This window comes from Boleophthalmus pectinirostris, unplaced genomic scaffold (assembly GCF_026225935.1).
Source record: "Boleophthalmus pectinirostris isolate CB_2022bp ecotype Guang Dong unplaced genomic scaffold, ASM2622593v1 HiC_scaffold_14, whole genome shotgun sequence".
Taxonomy (NCBI): Eukaryota; Metazoa; Chordata; class Actinopteri; order Gobiiformes; family Gobiidae; genus Boleophthalmus; species Boleophthalmus pectinirostris.
In genome coordinates this window covers 27,412,321-27,427,981 of record NW_026571047.1, presented here as the reverse complement: position 1 = coordinate 27,427,981, position 15,661 = coordinate 27,412,321, and the positions used below count along the sequence as shown (strand labels likewise).

Below are 15,661 nucleotides of genomic sequence, written 5' to 3'. Positions count from 1 at the left end.
TTCCTGTATGAACTGCCGACCTCTTACACTTCAATTAAAAAAAAAAAGACCCTTGTGGAATTTGGCAGATTTGTTTTTGCAGTTTTCAGTTTTAGGGGATTATTTTTTCTTGAACATATATCGAGATATAGCAAAATATATCGAGATATATTTTTTGATCCATATCGCCCAGCCCTTACATTCATTGCACAATGCATACTCGGAAGGATTTTCCAAAAAAAGTGAGCATCAAACCGCCATGTTTGATTTCCAGTGTTGGGAGTAACGCGTTATAAAGTAACGAATTACAGTAATGCATTACTTTTTGCTGTAACGCAGTAATATAAGGCATTACAGGGGAAAAAAATGAAATATTTTACTCGGTACAAATGTGAGTAACGCGCGTTACAATGTTTTTTTAACCTGGATTGAAGTGGTGGGTTTTTCTTCATACAAATTTGCTAAAATCACCTCGATATCAGCAGCGGTGAAACGCCGGAGATGCGCCCTCATAGACCTTCAGGTAACCGCGGGCGAAAAGGACTGACAAAGAACTCCACGCTGTTTAACCTGGTTAGACCTGGGTCAGTTCTGGTTTAGACCTGGTTTACTCGTCCCTCCCTCTATCGCAGTTCACTTTTCGCTGTTCGCAGATTTTTTATTTTTTTATTTTTTTTTGGTGCAATTTTGCATGCCCTGTTTTTTTTTTTTTTTTTGTATGAATGCGTATTGCGTTCCTCCGCTGCGTCCTGACTGGCCAAGGGACTCCTGTCTCCTGTACAGTACAGAATGTGTTCAGCTGCCAAATTTAAATACATGTTCATCTTAGCAGTGTGATTCTGAGTGCTGTACGGTTGCAAGTTTTTCCCCGACGAAACCCACAACGTCGACGAAACGTTCTGCACCGACAAAGGCTCCTGCATCGCACCCAAAAGGCAGAGGAAGATGCAAACCATCACACAAAAAGTTGGACTTCTGGACACATTGAAGGAAGGTAGAAGTTACGCGCTGTAACAGAGTCTTACCGGCTCGGGTACCTGCAAATAGTTGCTGAAATCAGGGCCGTGAGCCCGAGCAGCAGGGTGATAAAGAGCGATCGGGTGACAGCCGCTCTTACCTCCATGAGGTGTGGAGCAGAGCCGCTCCTTTCTCCTGCGGTCACCTTCGAGCCCGTCCTGACAGTGAGTCCTGTTTTAGTCCTAGTTCAGTTCTAGTTTAGTCCTGGTTCAGCTCTGGTTTAGTCCTGTTCAGCTCTGGTTTAGTCCGGTTTAGACCTGGTTTAGTCCTGGTTCAGTCCATATACAGAGCAAAAGTTATTTTGGTGAGAGTAACTTAAAGTAATGCAATAGTAGTGTAATTGCCTTACATTTTAAATGCAGTAATATTGTAATGTAACAAATTACTTTGAAATGACAGTAATAGGTAATCAATAACGCATTACAGTTTCAAAGTAACTTGCCCAACAGTGTTGATTTCCCAGTGGGATATTGTTAAAGCCGATCTTTTCAAGTCTTTTGAACCTTATCGCTTTTGTTTCTGGTTCTGATATTGTCATAATTTAGTTTTGGGTTTCAGACGTCATAATTATGTGGTTGTTGGATGTCCTAACGGCTCGAGAAATTTGTTTGCGAACTTCATAACTGCAAAAGGGAATCAGATGTGTGTGATTGCAAATTCAGTTCAAACTGAATTGAGAAATAGTGAAAGGCGAAGGTGATGGGCAGTAATGATACACAGGAAAGATGAAAAAGGAAACCTTTGATTGCCTAAGAAATCATCCAGAGTTTGCAGCGAACATTTTGTATGTGAAGCGCCATCAAAGCAAAATCCCGATCCCTCGCTCAACCTTGGTTACGAATTTAAAAAGTCAACGCCAAAGCAAAAGGCAGCAGCAGTTCGCCAAGAAACACCTTCCACTGAAAAGCGACCAAGACGTGATGTCACTGTAAAGCCACAAGAACAAGAAAGTGCGAGCTCAGTTTGTTTGTCTTCTGGACCTCTCGCTTAACAAACGGGATCCCGCTTTGATGGAGCTCCACATACAAAATGTTCGCTGCAAATTCAGGATGATTTTTTGGCAGCCAAAGGTTTCCTTTCTCATCTTTCCTGTGTATCAGTACTGTCCATCGCCTTCACCTTTCACTATTTTTCAATTCCGTTGGGAAGGGAAACAGTTTGAACGGAGGTTTGCAGTCACACAGATCTGATTCCCTTTTGCATTTATGGAGTTTGCAAACTTCCAAAGCCCATTTCTGGAGCCGTTTTCCGCTGTTAGGATCCAACAACCACACAATTACGATGTCCGAATCCCAAAACTAAAATATGACAATATCAGAACCAGAAACAAAAGCGATATGGCTCCAAAGACTTGAAAAGATCGACTTTGACAATAGATGCATCCCACTGGGAAAACAAACATGGAGGTTTGATGCTCACTTTTTCAGAAAATCATTCCCAGTATGTATTGCACAATGACCGGAAGTCCGAAATTCGTGATGCATCTATTGACTCTTGTGAGCTTTATTATTATTCTGTCTACATCTCCTAAAGCTCAAAATGCTCTGTTCCACCTTGTGATGTCATGAAGCGGGCCTGTTAACAGTTATAGTCAGATTAGTTGGTACCTGGCAGTCGTGGCAGCACTGTCCATGGGCACAGACGGCATCCCCTTTAAGAGTACACGTGGTGGCATTACAGCACGGGTTCATACACTCCTGGAACAGAGGAAACACCAAATATGGACATGAGAGAGAGAAAAGAGGAAGAGAGGAAGAGGGGGACAGATAAACCCAATACACAGGAGACGGTTTTATCAGGGCGAACAGGGGTCAAAGGAAACACACACGACAACATACTGAGCAAACAGACATGAAAACGTGCTTTCTGTCTGACATATGTTGCTTTTCACACTTTGGTCCTGGTTTAGTCCGGATCTAGTCCAGGTTTGGTCCCAGTTTAGCCCCAGTTTTTTTGACAGTAGATGGAAAATTACTATAAAAACGTCATGGATCTATTAAAATAAGGAACCTCCCAGAGCTCATGGTCCTGGTTATCGTTTGGTTAATGCAAAGATGAGCTTGACTTGAGTTGAATTGTTTTATTTTTGAATGAAAAAAAGACAGTATGTTTTATTTCTTCCTTTATTTTACATTTAAATTATTATTTTTCTATAATATCTCAGATGCACTTTGTTTCTGCATGAACTGCCTCTTTGCACTTAAATAAAAACGATCTTGTGAAATTTGGCATATTTTTTGTTTTTGCAGCAGGTTTTGGGGGGTTATTTTTCCTGTACAAACATCGAGATATGTATCGTATATCGAAATATCGTAAAATATATCAAAATGTATCTTTTGCTCTATATCGCCCTGCCCTAAAAGGTCCTATGTTTCACAAAATTGACTCTTGTGATCTTATAATGTTGTTACCTCCTCAAAAACAAACCTGGAGTTGTGTTTTGTTTCATTCACACATGTTTGAGTAAATCTTTATTATTATCTGCTTACGTCTTCAAATCTCCAAATGCTCAGTTCCACCTTGTGATGTCATGTGAACTCAAGTCCGAGTCAAGTCCCAAGTCAAATACAGACAAGTCCAAGTCGAGTCTCAAGTCACTGGCCCATAAAGGTTGTATGGAGGATTTTTTTTTGTTTCAAACCGTCAGTGAAAGATTAAAATACCATTACAGAGACGCAGCAGCTTTGTAATTATGATGACCAAAAAAAAAAGAACGAAAATCTATATCAACTGTGGACGTGTTGAGGCCAGATAAACATCAGCCAATAGAAAACGAGGCTCCCTCATTTTCTATTGGCTGTTAGGTTGTCAATCAAACTCCCTAGTATAACTGACTCGTCGGAGCGCGGGGATTACGTGGTTTACGCAGCGGTTCTTAGAGGCTTTTTCGAACTGTCGCTTCCTCGCATTTCGCACAAAGTTTGTTGCGACGGCGGACGAGAATCCACGACCGGTTCGCCGCAAAAGAAAGTCAGTTTTTGAGGTCGCTGAAAGAAGAAGAGAAGAGGAAATGGAGCAAAACCAAACTGAGGTGATTCTTGGAGATCTTTCTCTCTATGCCCCTCTTTCTCTATCCCTCTCCCCCTCTCTCTGTCTCCCTAGTTCCCTCCCTCTCTATCCCCCCTCTCTATATCTCTCTCTCACTCCCTTCTTCCCTTCTCTCTCCCTCTTCCTTTCTCTCTCTCTCTCTTCCTCTTTCTCTCTCTCCCTGCCTCGCTCTCTCTCTATCCCTCTCTCCCTCTTTCTCTCTATCTCCCCCTCTGTCTTTATCTCTCCCTCTCTTTTCCTCTCTCTCCCCAATCTCTTTCTCCCTCTCTCTCCCTTCCTCGCTCTCTCTATATCCCTCTCTCCCACTTTCTCTCTCTCTAGCCCTCCTCTTTCTCTTTATGTCCCCCTCTCTCTTTCTCTCTCTTCCTCTTTCTCACTCCCTCTCTTCCCTCTTCTCTCCCTCCCTCTCTCTCTCTTTCTCTCTCTCTCTTGTCCTCTCTTTTCCTCTCTCTCCCCAATCTCTTTCTCCTCCCTCTCTATCGATCTCTCTCTCTCCCTCTCTTTCTCTCTCCTGCCCTCTTTCTCTCTCTCCTCCTCCTTCTCTTTCTCCCTCTCACTCATTCCCTCACTCCCTCTCTCCTCTCTCTCTAACCCTCTTCCTCTCTCTCTCTTCCTCTCTCTCCCTCCCTTGCTCTCTCTATATTTATCTCTCTGTCTTTATCTCTCTCTCTTTTCCTCTCTCTCCTCAATCTCTTTCTCCCTCTCTCTCCCTTCCTCCCTCTCTCCCGCTTTCTCTCTCTCTAGCCTCTCTGCCCCCCTCTCTCTTTCTCTCTCTTCCTCTCTCTCCTCCTCTTTCTCCCTCTCCCTCTCTCTCACTCCCTCTCTTCCCTCTTTCTCTTCCTCTTTCCCTCTGTCCCCCTGTCTTTATCTCTCTCTCTTGTCCTCTCTTTTCCTCTCCCTCCCCAATCTCTTTCTCCTCCCTCTCTATCAATCTCTCTTCCTCTTTCTCTCCCTCCCTCTCCCTCTTTTTCTCTCTCCCCCTCTCTTTCTCTTTCTCCCTCTCCCTCATTCCCTCACTCCCTTTCTCCCCCCTCTCTCCCTCTTTCTCTCTCTCTCTAGCCCCCCTCTCTGTTTCTCTCTCTTTTTCTCCTCCTCTTTCTCCCTTCCTCTCCCTTATTACCTCACCACCTTTCTCCCCCTCTCTCTCTCCCTCTTTCTCTCTCTTTCTCTCCTCCTCTTTCTCCCTTCCTCTCCCTCATACCCTCACTCCCTCACCCTCTCTCTAACCCTCTTCCTCTTTCTCTCTCTCCTTCCCTCTCCCTATCTCCCCCTCTCTCTTTCCTCTTCTCTTTCTCTCCTCCCCTCTTTCTGTCAATCACCCAGCCCTCCCTCTACATCCCTCTCTCCTTCCCTCTTTCCCTCTCATCCCTCCATTATTTGAGACCACACTGGAGTGAGATGGACGGAGCGCTGGAGGAGCCTGAAGCCATTACGAGGGCTTTTCCCATGATCCCGCGGGGCAGAGGAGGAGGAGAGCGGCTCAGAGGCGTGACCGGTGATTCACGATGGAGAGCGGTTTTAATGAGGACGAGGTGGGACCGTCACGGAGTCGACTCGGTTTAGGATCAGGATTTGTCGTCTCTGCGGGCGACGCTCGCGCAGTGTGGACGGACTCACAAGTGTTTTAATAGACAAGGATATTAGGGGATATATGAAGGACAGACAGACCATTTCTCAAAAAAAAAAAAAAAAAAAAAAAATCAATAAATTAATAAAAAAATAAAATTATAAATAAATAAAATAAATACTTATAAATAAATAAATACATACATACATAATAATAACAATTTCACTTGAGTTCTTTCTAAAATAAAACTACTTTGACCCAGCGAGTACCCTAAAAGTAAAAGTATATTGTGTCGTGATAAATAATGATAAATCACAATACAAAAATACAACAAAAAAATATATATAATAATGATACAAAATCTATCAATAAATTAAAAAAATAATAATAATAAATAAATAAATAAATAATAATAACAATTTCACTTGAGTTCATTCTAAAATAAAACTACTTTGACCCAGTCTCTATCAGTACAAGTATACTGTGTCGCAGTGATAAATAATAATAAATCACAATACAAAAATAATTAAAAAAAATTAAAAATAAAAATAATAATAATAATGATTTAAAAAATCTATCAATACATTTTAAAAAATGAATAAATAAAAAAATAAAAAGATAAATAAATAATAACAATTTTACTTGAGTTCTTTCTAAAATAAAACTACTTTGACCCAGTCTTTAATAGTAAAAGTATATTGTGTAGCAGTGATAAATAATGATAAATCACAATACAAAAATAAAATAAAATTAATAAAATAAATAAAAATAAAAATAAATAAATAATAACATTTTCAGTTGAGTTCCTTCTAAAATAAAACTACTTTGACCCAGTCTCTAACAGTAAAAGTGCATCATGTAGAGGTGATAAATAATGATTTAAAAAACAAAAACAAACTATCAATAAAAATAAATAAATAAATAAATAAAACATAATAAATAAATAAATAAAATACAATACAAAAAAAAAAATAAAAAATAAAAATACAAGAAATATAGGTAAGAACAGTGCAGTAGACAGGGGGTAACAAAAGGGTCTGTTGTTCCGGGCTCCAGGGTTTTAGGGGCCCGGAAAAGGCTCTATTCACACTTACATCACAAACCAGGAAGTTGTTTGGAAAAATGCGATAACAACTTCCGGCTTCCGACTCTGCTCGCGGTAGTAAGTCTGACAAAATGACCCAGTTTTGTTCATCTCCATGTCACTGTAGTGTTCCGTTATGTTCAGCTAATCAACAATTCCAACTACACCTCAGTTTTCATCATTTCCGCACTGACACACAACTCCGAGCGCAGTGGGAACATGCGATTAGAAGAGCCAGATTTATGGAGTAAGAAAGCTGTCAAAAATATTTGTGCGCGTAAAATAGAAATCCGTGCGTATTTGGGAAATCCGTGCATATTTGGCTGTAGTTGCGCATAAAATAAATATTTGTAAACTCTCAAATGAGTCCAGTCGTACATAAAATATATTGTGTGTATTTTATCCATCAGAATACGAATTGAAAAATTACGACGTCATGAATTACAATCACGAAATGAAAATTTACGATTACGCTTTCATCAGTACGAATACGAATTCACAGACGGAACTTTACTGTCAAAAATACGTCATCACTTCACAGACATTATCCATCGAGCAGAAGAAACATCGATCAAGATCAAGACTGCGCAGCTCAAGTTTGTAGCAGAGTAAAAACAGAGTAATAGCACAAGAAGCTACAACAGAGAACAACAAGTGGGTTAATTAAAATCTATTGTAAAAATGTCTAGAATTCGGGAACCGAACGCTGCTGTATAATATTGTGTAGAAACACCTCCTTTGAACGGGAAATTGCACCTATATGTTAGAAAACATAGTGGAGCCAGTTGGCGAACATCCGACGTAACGTTATCCCAGGGCTAATTAACAAATATCAGGTTCTCTGTATGTTTAGATTAAAACATTCACGGCTACAGCCACTCTGTGTTTACCCTCTGCTACAAACTTGAGCTGCACAGTCTTGATCTTGATCGATGTTTCTTCTGCTCGATGGATAATGTCTGTGAAGTGATGACGTATTTTTGACAGTAAAGTTCCGTCTGTGAATTCGTATTCGTACTGATGAAAGCGTAATCGTAAATTTTCATTTCGTGATTGTAATTCATGACGTCGTAATTTTTCAATTCGTATTCTGATGGATAAAATACACACAATATATTTTATGTACGACTGGACTCATTTGAGAGTTTACAAATATTTATTTTATGCGCAACTACAGCCAAATACGCACGGATTTCTATTTTACGCGCACGAATATTTTTGACAGCTTTCTTACTCCATACAGATTCAAGATGATTCCAAACAGCACATACATATGATCTCGCTGATCACATTTACGTCAATGGTCGGTCGGCGAGCTCAGTGTCGGTAACTACACTTGAAGTTGTAATCGCATCTTTCCAAACATCTTCCTGGTTTGTGACATAAGCGTGAATGGAGCTGACTGGACACTCTTCCTAGTAACTTATATTAGAGTGAGGCCCTTGTGAGGCCTCTTGCCCCGGGCCCCCCAAATTTCTGTCGATGGGCCTGGGTAAGGGTAACTACTTTGAGAATTTGAATTAAAAAATATATATAAAAGAACAGTAGAATTACATGTTTTTTTTTCTTTTTTCTTTGCTACATAATTCCATATGTGTTGTTCATATATTTGATGTCCAATAAAAAACTTTGACGCTGTTAAAATCCAGGCTCAAACAGTTCTGTTTAGCTGTGCAAATGACCGAAAGGTTTTCATTTTTCATTCTGCACGCTTCTCTCTAATGTAATGTCTCTCCCTCTTTTTAATTTTATGATTTGATTTGTTTAATTTTAATGCATTTCTTATTCTGTAAAGCACTTTTAATTACGAATTGTGCTGTACAAATAAACTTGCTTTGCCTTGCCTTGTAGAAATGATATAAAAAATAAATACATAAATAAATAAAACAATGAGATGGTGTGTCCAAACTTTTGATTGGTAGTGTATGTCTCCACGGAGATGTTATTACTTTGCACAATATGGCATTAAACTTTTCTCTATTGCATTTATTCAATTACAGGTGGTTTTGTCGACTTGCAAAACTGTGAGTGGGGTGACCTCTCCACAGAGCTGACCCGTAACTTGGCCTGGTTCCTCTCCCGTTTGTCTCCATGGATAGATAAGATAGATAAATAAATGTCATACTGAGAAACATTCCAGGCAAAGCAACAGCGTCTCCATGGAAACAAGCAGGTGGCGGACTATCTACCAGAAAAGTTACAGAATACACCTTTAAACAAATGACATGCATTATATAACTCAATTCAAAAACTTTCCAAGACTAAAAAACACTTTACTGTAATTGCAAGCAAACAAAAACAGATACATTACTATACCTCACTGCACATTTTCTCTTACACTTTGCAGTATAATTTACCTAAAAAATGTCCCAGAATGCAATGTTTTCATATTTTATCACCGTATATGTGTGCCGGAGCGTCCATTTTCCACCACAGCCGTGACAAACTGGTCTTAAAGTGAAAGCAGCGCACACAGACGCTGGTTGATTTGAATAATTCACTATAGACAGCACTGTGAAACTGTCAGTGAATGTTGCCTCTTGGAGAATTGTATAACTGTGAGCACAATAGCTAGAATATATTTACATTTGCTCCTATTTCTAAGCTTGTTTTGAGACACAGAAATGCATTTGGATTATGGGAGCTCGGTGGTCTAAGCTTTGGGGACGGCAGAGGAAGTGTTTTATTTAGTGTTTGTGTGCGCTTCTGTCGGGGGATAAACTATAATACATGTTTCAGGAAATAAACAGGAAGAAAAGAAGCAGGAATTATTGGACTGTAAAAAATATTTGTCAATTTAAGTGATATCACCAATTACTTTTGTAGCTTTTGGCATTTCTTTCTATTGACACTTGAAACGCTGAAATCACGGTACAGCAGACATGTAAAACTCAGGCCCGGGGGCCAAATTTGGTCCGCGCTATAATTATAATCTCATGGGAAATATATCTTATAAGTATTAGCGTTGGCCCACCGGCTACAGATGACAGGCTATAGACATTATTTATTTAAAATGTTGTCATTATTTAATATTATTTGTTCTGGATTCAATGTTTAAGCAAAACTATAATTAAACCTTTATTTTAATAAGAAAAAGTTTAACATTACATATCTCGAAAGAAGAGAAAACATGCAGATGTTGTTGAAAATTTTCAATAAATATTTAGTTTGGCTCACAACTTTTCAGTTTTTAATTTCGGCTCTCTGTGAATTTGAGTTTGACACCCCTGTGCTAGGGGTTCTACATGTATGTCTACAGCAGAATGTTCAGCAGTTACCTTGGTCACACTGTCAAAAAGTTTAAAGGTGCACAATTCTTCGGGCTGTGCCACCAGGAGCTTGATGTCAAGCACCCACCCCAGGTCTGGCTCCAGGGTGAGGCCCCGGTAACACCAATCTGGGGGACACACTGGCCTCTGTATCAAACTCATCATGGGGGCTTCTGAACCGTTCTTAGTCTGACCCGTCCCCCAGGACCTTGGGTCCCTTGGGTGATCCTACCAGAGGCATGAAGCCCCTGACAACAAAGCTCCCATTTGGGCACTCCAACCCTCCACCATGTTAAGATGGCGGTTCAAGGAGGGGTCCATGTAAATGTTTTTTCCTGGAATGTTCTATGGTATGGCATTTCATCAACTATCTCCATGGAGACAAGCAGCACACATCACCAGGCCACGTTACAGGTCAGATCTGTGAAGAAGTGGGCCAGATCACAGTAATAATGCATGTTTTTGTGGTAGTTTTGAGAAATAAAAAATATATATTTATATTTGTTTAATGCCATACTGTGGAACATCCCAGAAAAGCAATGACATCACCATGAGACGATGGCGGACCCCCCACCAGAAAAGTTACACAGTGCACCTTTAAAAAAAGAAGTCTGAAAACAACAAATTACAGAATGGAATGAAACAGCACATTTTCAAAAACATGTGATCAATAAAAGTGTTAATGGTTCTGTTTAGGAGTTTGACCTTAAACAAAAAAGGTAAGAGTGACAAACTGAAAAACTTTTGGCTAACAACTTTTCAGATTCAAGCAGCTAAAACCTGGAACAGTTTTCCTGAAGATGTGAGAACGGGCTTCTACTTTGACTCTGTTTAAATCCATACTCAAAACATTTTTGTTTAACAATGTGTGTGACCAAAAGGTTTTCATTTTTCATTCTGTACTCTTCTCTCTAATTTAGTCTCTCTCTCTCTCTTAATTTGATGATGATTATTTATGTTTTGATTTGTTTGTATTGTGATTTTAATGTATTTCTTAATCTGTAAAGCACTTTGATTTACTTTCTGTACAAATTGTGTTCTGCAAATAAACTTGCCTTCCCTAATGCTAACTAGCTTGTGACTGTAATGTTATTTGAGATGGACTTGTTCAACAGAATCTCGCAGTTCTTTCTGATCAGATTGTTTAAACATAAAGATTAGATTAAAGTCTAACTAGAGTAACTGAGCTTCAGACAGAGCAAGGGACACCTCAAGATTCTCTAGCAGTGGTAGAATCCACAACTATGTGTGTTATTCAATCCATTATGGGTGTACAATAATAATTAATTACTTACTTACTTAAGTTTTTGTTTTGTTTTGACATTTATAATCAACACTAGGAGATGGTAAACTACTTAAAAAGCCACTTCGAGCACCCTGAAGACACTCTTGTGAGCTTTAAGCCATGTTATAATGCTGTTATCTCATCAAAAACAGACCTGATGTTGTGTTTGTTTCATTTACACACTTTTATTATTAACTGTCTACATCTCCAAAGCTCAAACTGCTCTGTTCCACCTTGTGATGTCATGAAGCGGTGGATTTTAAGTCAGCAGCTTCCCTTTTGCCTTTTGTTTAGCAGAAATTGTCAATTCCTAGGACTGAAATGATCCAAATGATTCTTGTGAAGGTGTATGGAGTTTAAAAACACAGAGGAGCGCTTCCTGTATTACCTCATGACATCACAAGGTGGAACAGAGTAGAGAAGAACATGTGTGACTGAAACAAAACACAACTCCAGGTACGTTTTTGGCCAGGAAACCACATTATTACTCAAAACTACTGCAATATAAGTCGTCCCTAAAAGTAGTTAAGACTCGTACAGCTGCTCGAGGTGAAACTGCAAGATTTCACATCCCCAAATAAACGATTCGCCTTATTCCGATTGCCAATTCTAGGATTATTTCTTCCCCAAACCACTTCATTTGATTCCATGATTGCCTCTTCTAAAAAAAAAAGTGAAAACCCCGCAGGCCACACGAGCCCCTCCCACTGTCGCCGCACTGTCCCATTACCCCCCAGGACCTCCGCTGCCCCTGGTTAACCCCTGCATATTGCTTCATATTGCTTCATATCGAGCCTTCTGGACACAAACGAATCTCTACGCTACAAAAAGTCATATCATAAGAACATTTTAGTTTGAGTAGATTCGACTTCATAAATAAAACGATCTACCAGTGGAATACGTTTGCCTTTCTTAAATCAAACAGCATACGATTTTGTTTCTTACTTTAAGTTCAAAGAGTTGTTGTTTTTCTTTTCTTAAATGTAACAAGATGTATTTTCTTATCTTAAGTACAATACGTTGTTGCGTTGGCAGATCATTTTACTTGTCAAGTGAAATTTTTTTGTGTTTCTTCATCAAAAACAGAGCTGGGGTTGTGTTTTGTTTCATTCACAAATGTTTGAGTAACTCTTTATTATCAGTCAGTCTACATCTCCAATGCTCTGTTCCATCAGCTCCTTTTACCTTTTGTTTTGTAGAGATTGAAAATTCCAGGGCTGAATTTATCCAAATGATTCTAGTGAAGGTGTATGGAGTTTAAAAACACAATGGAGCACTTCCTGTATCACCACATGACATCACAGGGTGGAAAAGGGTGTTTTGGTCTGAGATAAATATGGAGTATGAAAGCTTTCAGAAAAATGTGTGTGCATAGGATAGAAATCTGTGCTTCTTATGGCTGTAGTTGAGCATAAATAAATGTTTGTCACCTTCTGGTTTAGACGTGGTTTATTTTTTAGTCCTGTTTAGTCCTTTTAGTCCTGTCCTTTCAGTCCTGGTTTAGTCCTGTTTAGTCCTGTCCTGGTTAGTCCTGGTTTAGTCCTGGTTTAGTCCTGTTTGTCCTTTAGTCCTGGTTAAGTCCTGGTCCTTTCAGTCCTGGTTCAGTCCTGGTTTAGTCCTGGTTTTAGTCCTGTTTAGTCCTTAATCCTGGTTAAGTCCTGGTTCAGTCCTGGGATCTGTCCTGTTTTAGTGCTGGTTTAGTCCTGTTTTAGTCCTGGTTTAGTCCTGTTTAGTCCTGGTTTAGTCCTGGTTTTAGTCCTTTAGTCCTGGTTCAGTCCTGTTTTAGTCCTGGTTTAGTCCTGTTTTAGTCCTGGTTTAGTCCTGTTTTAGTCCTGGTTCAGTCCTGTTTTTAGTCCTGTTTAGTCCTGGTTTAGTCCTGTTTTAGTCCTGGTTTAGTCCTGGTTCAGTCCTGGTTCAGTCCTTTTAGTCCTGGTTTTAGTCCTGGTTTAGTCCTGTTTTAGTCTGGTTTAGTCCTGGTTTAGTCCTGTTTTAGTCCTGGTTCAGTCCTGTTTTAGTCCTGGTTTAGTCCTGTTTTAGTCCTTTTAGTCCTGTTTTAGTCCTGTTTTAGTCCTGGTTTAGTCCTGTTTTAGTCCTGGTTTAGTCCTGTTTTAGTCCTGGTTTAGTCCTGTTTTAGTTTTGTGTTAGTCCTGGTTTAGTCCTGTTTTAGTTAGTCCTGTTTTAGTCTTGGTTTAGTCCTGTTTTAGTTTCCTGGTTTAGTCCTGTTTTAGTCCTTGTCCTGTTTTTTAGTCCTGTTTTTAGTCCTGGTTTAGTCCTGGTTTTAGTCCTGGTTTAGTCCTGGTTTTAGTCCTGTTTTAGTCCTGGTTTAGTCCTGGTTTAGTCCTGTTTTAGTCTTGGTTTAGTCCTGTTTTAGTCCTGGTTTAGTTCTGTTTTAGTCCCGGTTCAATCCGTATGCGGCACAAACGTCTCGCGTCTCGATCGATGTTTCTTCTGCTCAATAAAATGTGTGAAGTGATGATGTGTTTTTGACAGTCGACTTTGCTTCTGTGAATTCCTTTTCGTACTGAAGAAAGCGTAATTGTAAATTCTCATTTCATGATTGTAATTCTTGACGTCGTAACTCTTCAATTCATATTCTGATGGATAAAACACACACAACACGTCTTATGTACGACTGGACTCATTTGAGAGTTTACGAATATTTATTTTATGCTCAACTACAGACAAATATGCACAGATTTCTATCCTTTGCACACAAATATTTCTGAAAGCTTTCGTACTACATAGATAAAACGTTTAAAAATCTTTAAACATGTGGGGTTTGTTAAGCATGTGTGAATGAAACGAAACACAACTCCAGGTATTTTTTAACGACGAAACAACATTATAACTTTAAAGGTGCATTGTGTAACTTTTTGTTGGTCCGTCACTTTTTTGCTTCAGTGGAAATGTCATTGCTCTGCCTGGAATGTTCCACAGTATGACATTAAACATCTCTACTTTACATTTATTCAATTACAGGTGGTTTTATAACTCAAAAATACCTAAAAAAAATAAACTGTCATTCCAGGAAGATAGAAAAGTTTAAAGCCACACTGCGAAACATTCCAGACAAAGCAATAACATCTCCACGGAGCAAAATTTGTCAGACCCTCCACCAGAAAAGTTACACAATGCAGCTGTAAATGAAGCGTTTATAAATGAGTGCGGCGCTCTGACCTCTGGCTCTCCACAGTCGCACTCCTCGCCCTCCTCCACGTAGCCGTTGCCACATTTCTGACCCCCGTAGAGGACTTTGATTTCGGGCATGTTAAAGAGGCACATGCCCACGCCCTTCTCCAGGCTGGCGGACAGGTCCTTCTTACTGCAGCTGCTGAACACCGTGGGGAACGGGTACCTGAAAGACAGATTTGAAAAAGAAAATCAGCGGATAATATTTCTCACAGATTTTACGAGGTCAGAATTTTGAGATGTACAAGCTGCAATATGAATATAATCTGGCCTTGGCTCATATTATACTGTTTTCTGATCGATGTTGTAATGTTGTTTCCTGATCACAAACAGACCTGGAGTCGTGTTTTGTTTCATTCACACATGTTTAACGCAAAAATCTGCATATTTAGGTTCTTCTCTCGAGCTGAAAACACTCTGTTCCACTTTGTGATGTCATGTGGTAATACAGGAAGGGCTCCACTGTGTTTTTAAACTCCATACATCGTCACTAGATGCAATACATACCTCGATACATAGGCCACGATACGATACATATCTTGATACAGTGCACTTTCGATTTGATACGATGTATTTCAAATCAATTCGATGCCGTTCAATAAAAATAAAGGCTTTAAATCAGGAGTGGGCAAACTACGGCCCGGGGGCCATATGCGGCCCTTTAAACCTTTTAATCCGGCCCCGCCGAACTGGAATAAATTACAATAATAAACCTTGTTGATGTTTTATTTGGCATGCATTTCCGGCGTTTCCCAGTAGATGGCGCACTATATATAGTGACTATAGATAGTATAATTTGTCTATAAAATTGTTATAAGTACACCTGTGCGTAACACTGCCACTTATATGACGCCAACAACACGCTCGCTGGTTTACTGAAGTAGCAGTCACAAAGTTTGTCTCTTTATCTCCGTCTCTCTCCGTCTGTCTTCTCATCCCTGTTAAATATTTTTTCATGGTGTCACACTGAGGGTCTGTCTGCTACACTTCATGTCTACACTTCATACTCAAACTCTGTGCTGTGTGCAAAGCGCGCATGCTCAGTGCAAACAAAACTCCTACACCACCGAGCGAATGCTCCCTGCGCACACTCTGCCAATGAGAGTGCTCTGCCCCCTAATGTAGTGGAAGTGCAATTGCACTTTATTCTAAAGGCCCGTTCAGACCAAAGCGTCAAAGCGTCCACTTTCTATGTAAAGTCTATGTGGACGCGCGACTAGAGC

The 15,661-nt window shown here is 39.7% G+C and overlaps 1 protein-coding gene across 1 annotated transcript in view; it reads right to left on the bottom strand.

The window, feature by feature from the left end:
- LOC110163799 (disintegrin and metalloproteinase domain-containing protein 12-like) overlaps positions 1-15,661 on the bottom strand; it is a 333,462-nt gene that overhangs the window by 49,750 nt on the left and 268,051 nt on the right. The window contains exons 12-13 of the mRNA XM_055149921.1: positions 14,427-14,604; positions 2,604-2,693 (exon numbers count right to left, since the gene is read on the bottom strand). Coding sequence (XP_055005896.1) covers positions 2,604-2,693; positions 14,427-14,604 — 268 coding nt within the window. The remainder of the gene's footprint in view (positions 1-2,603; positions 2,694-14,426; positions 14,605-15,661) is intronic.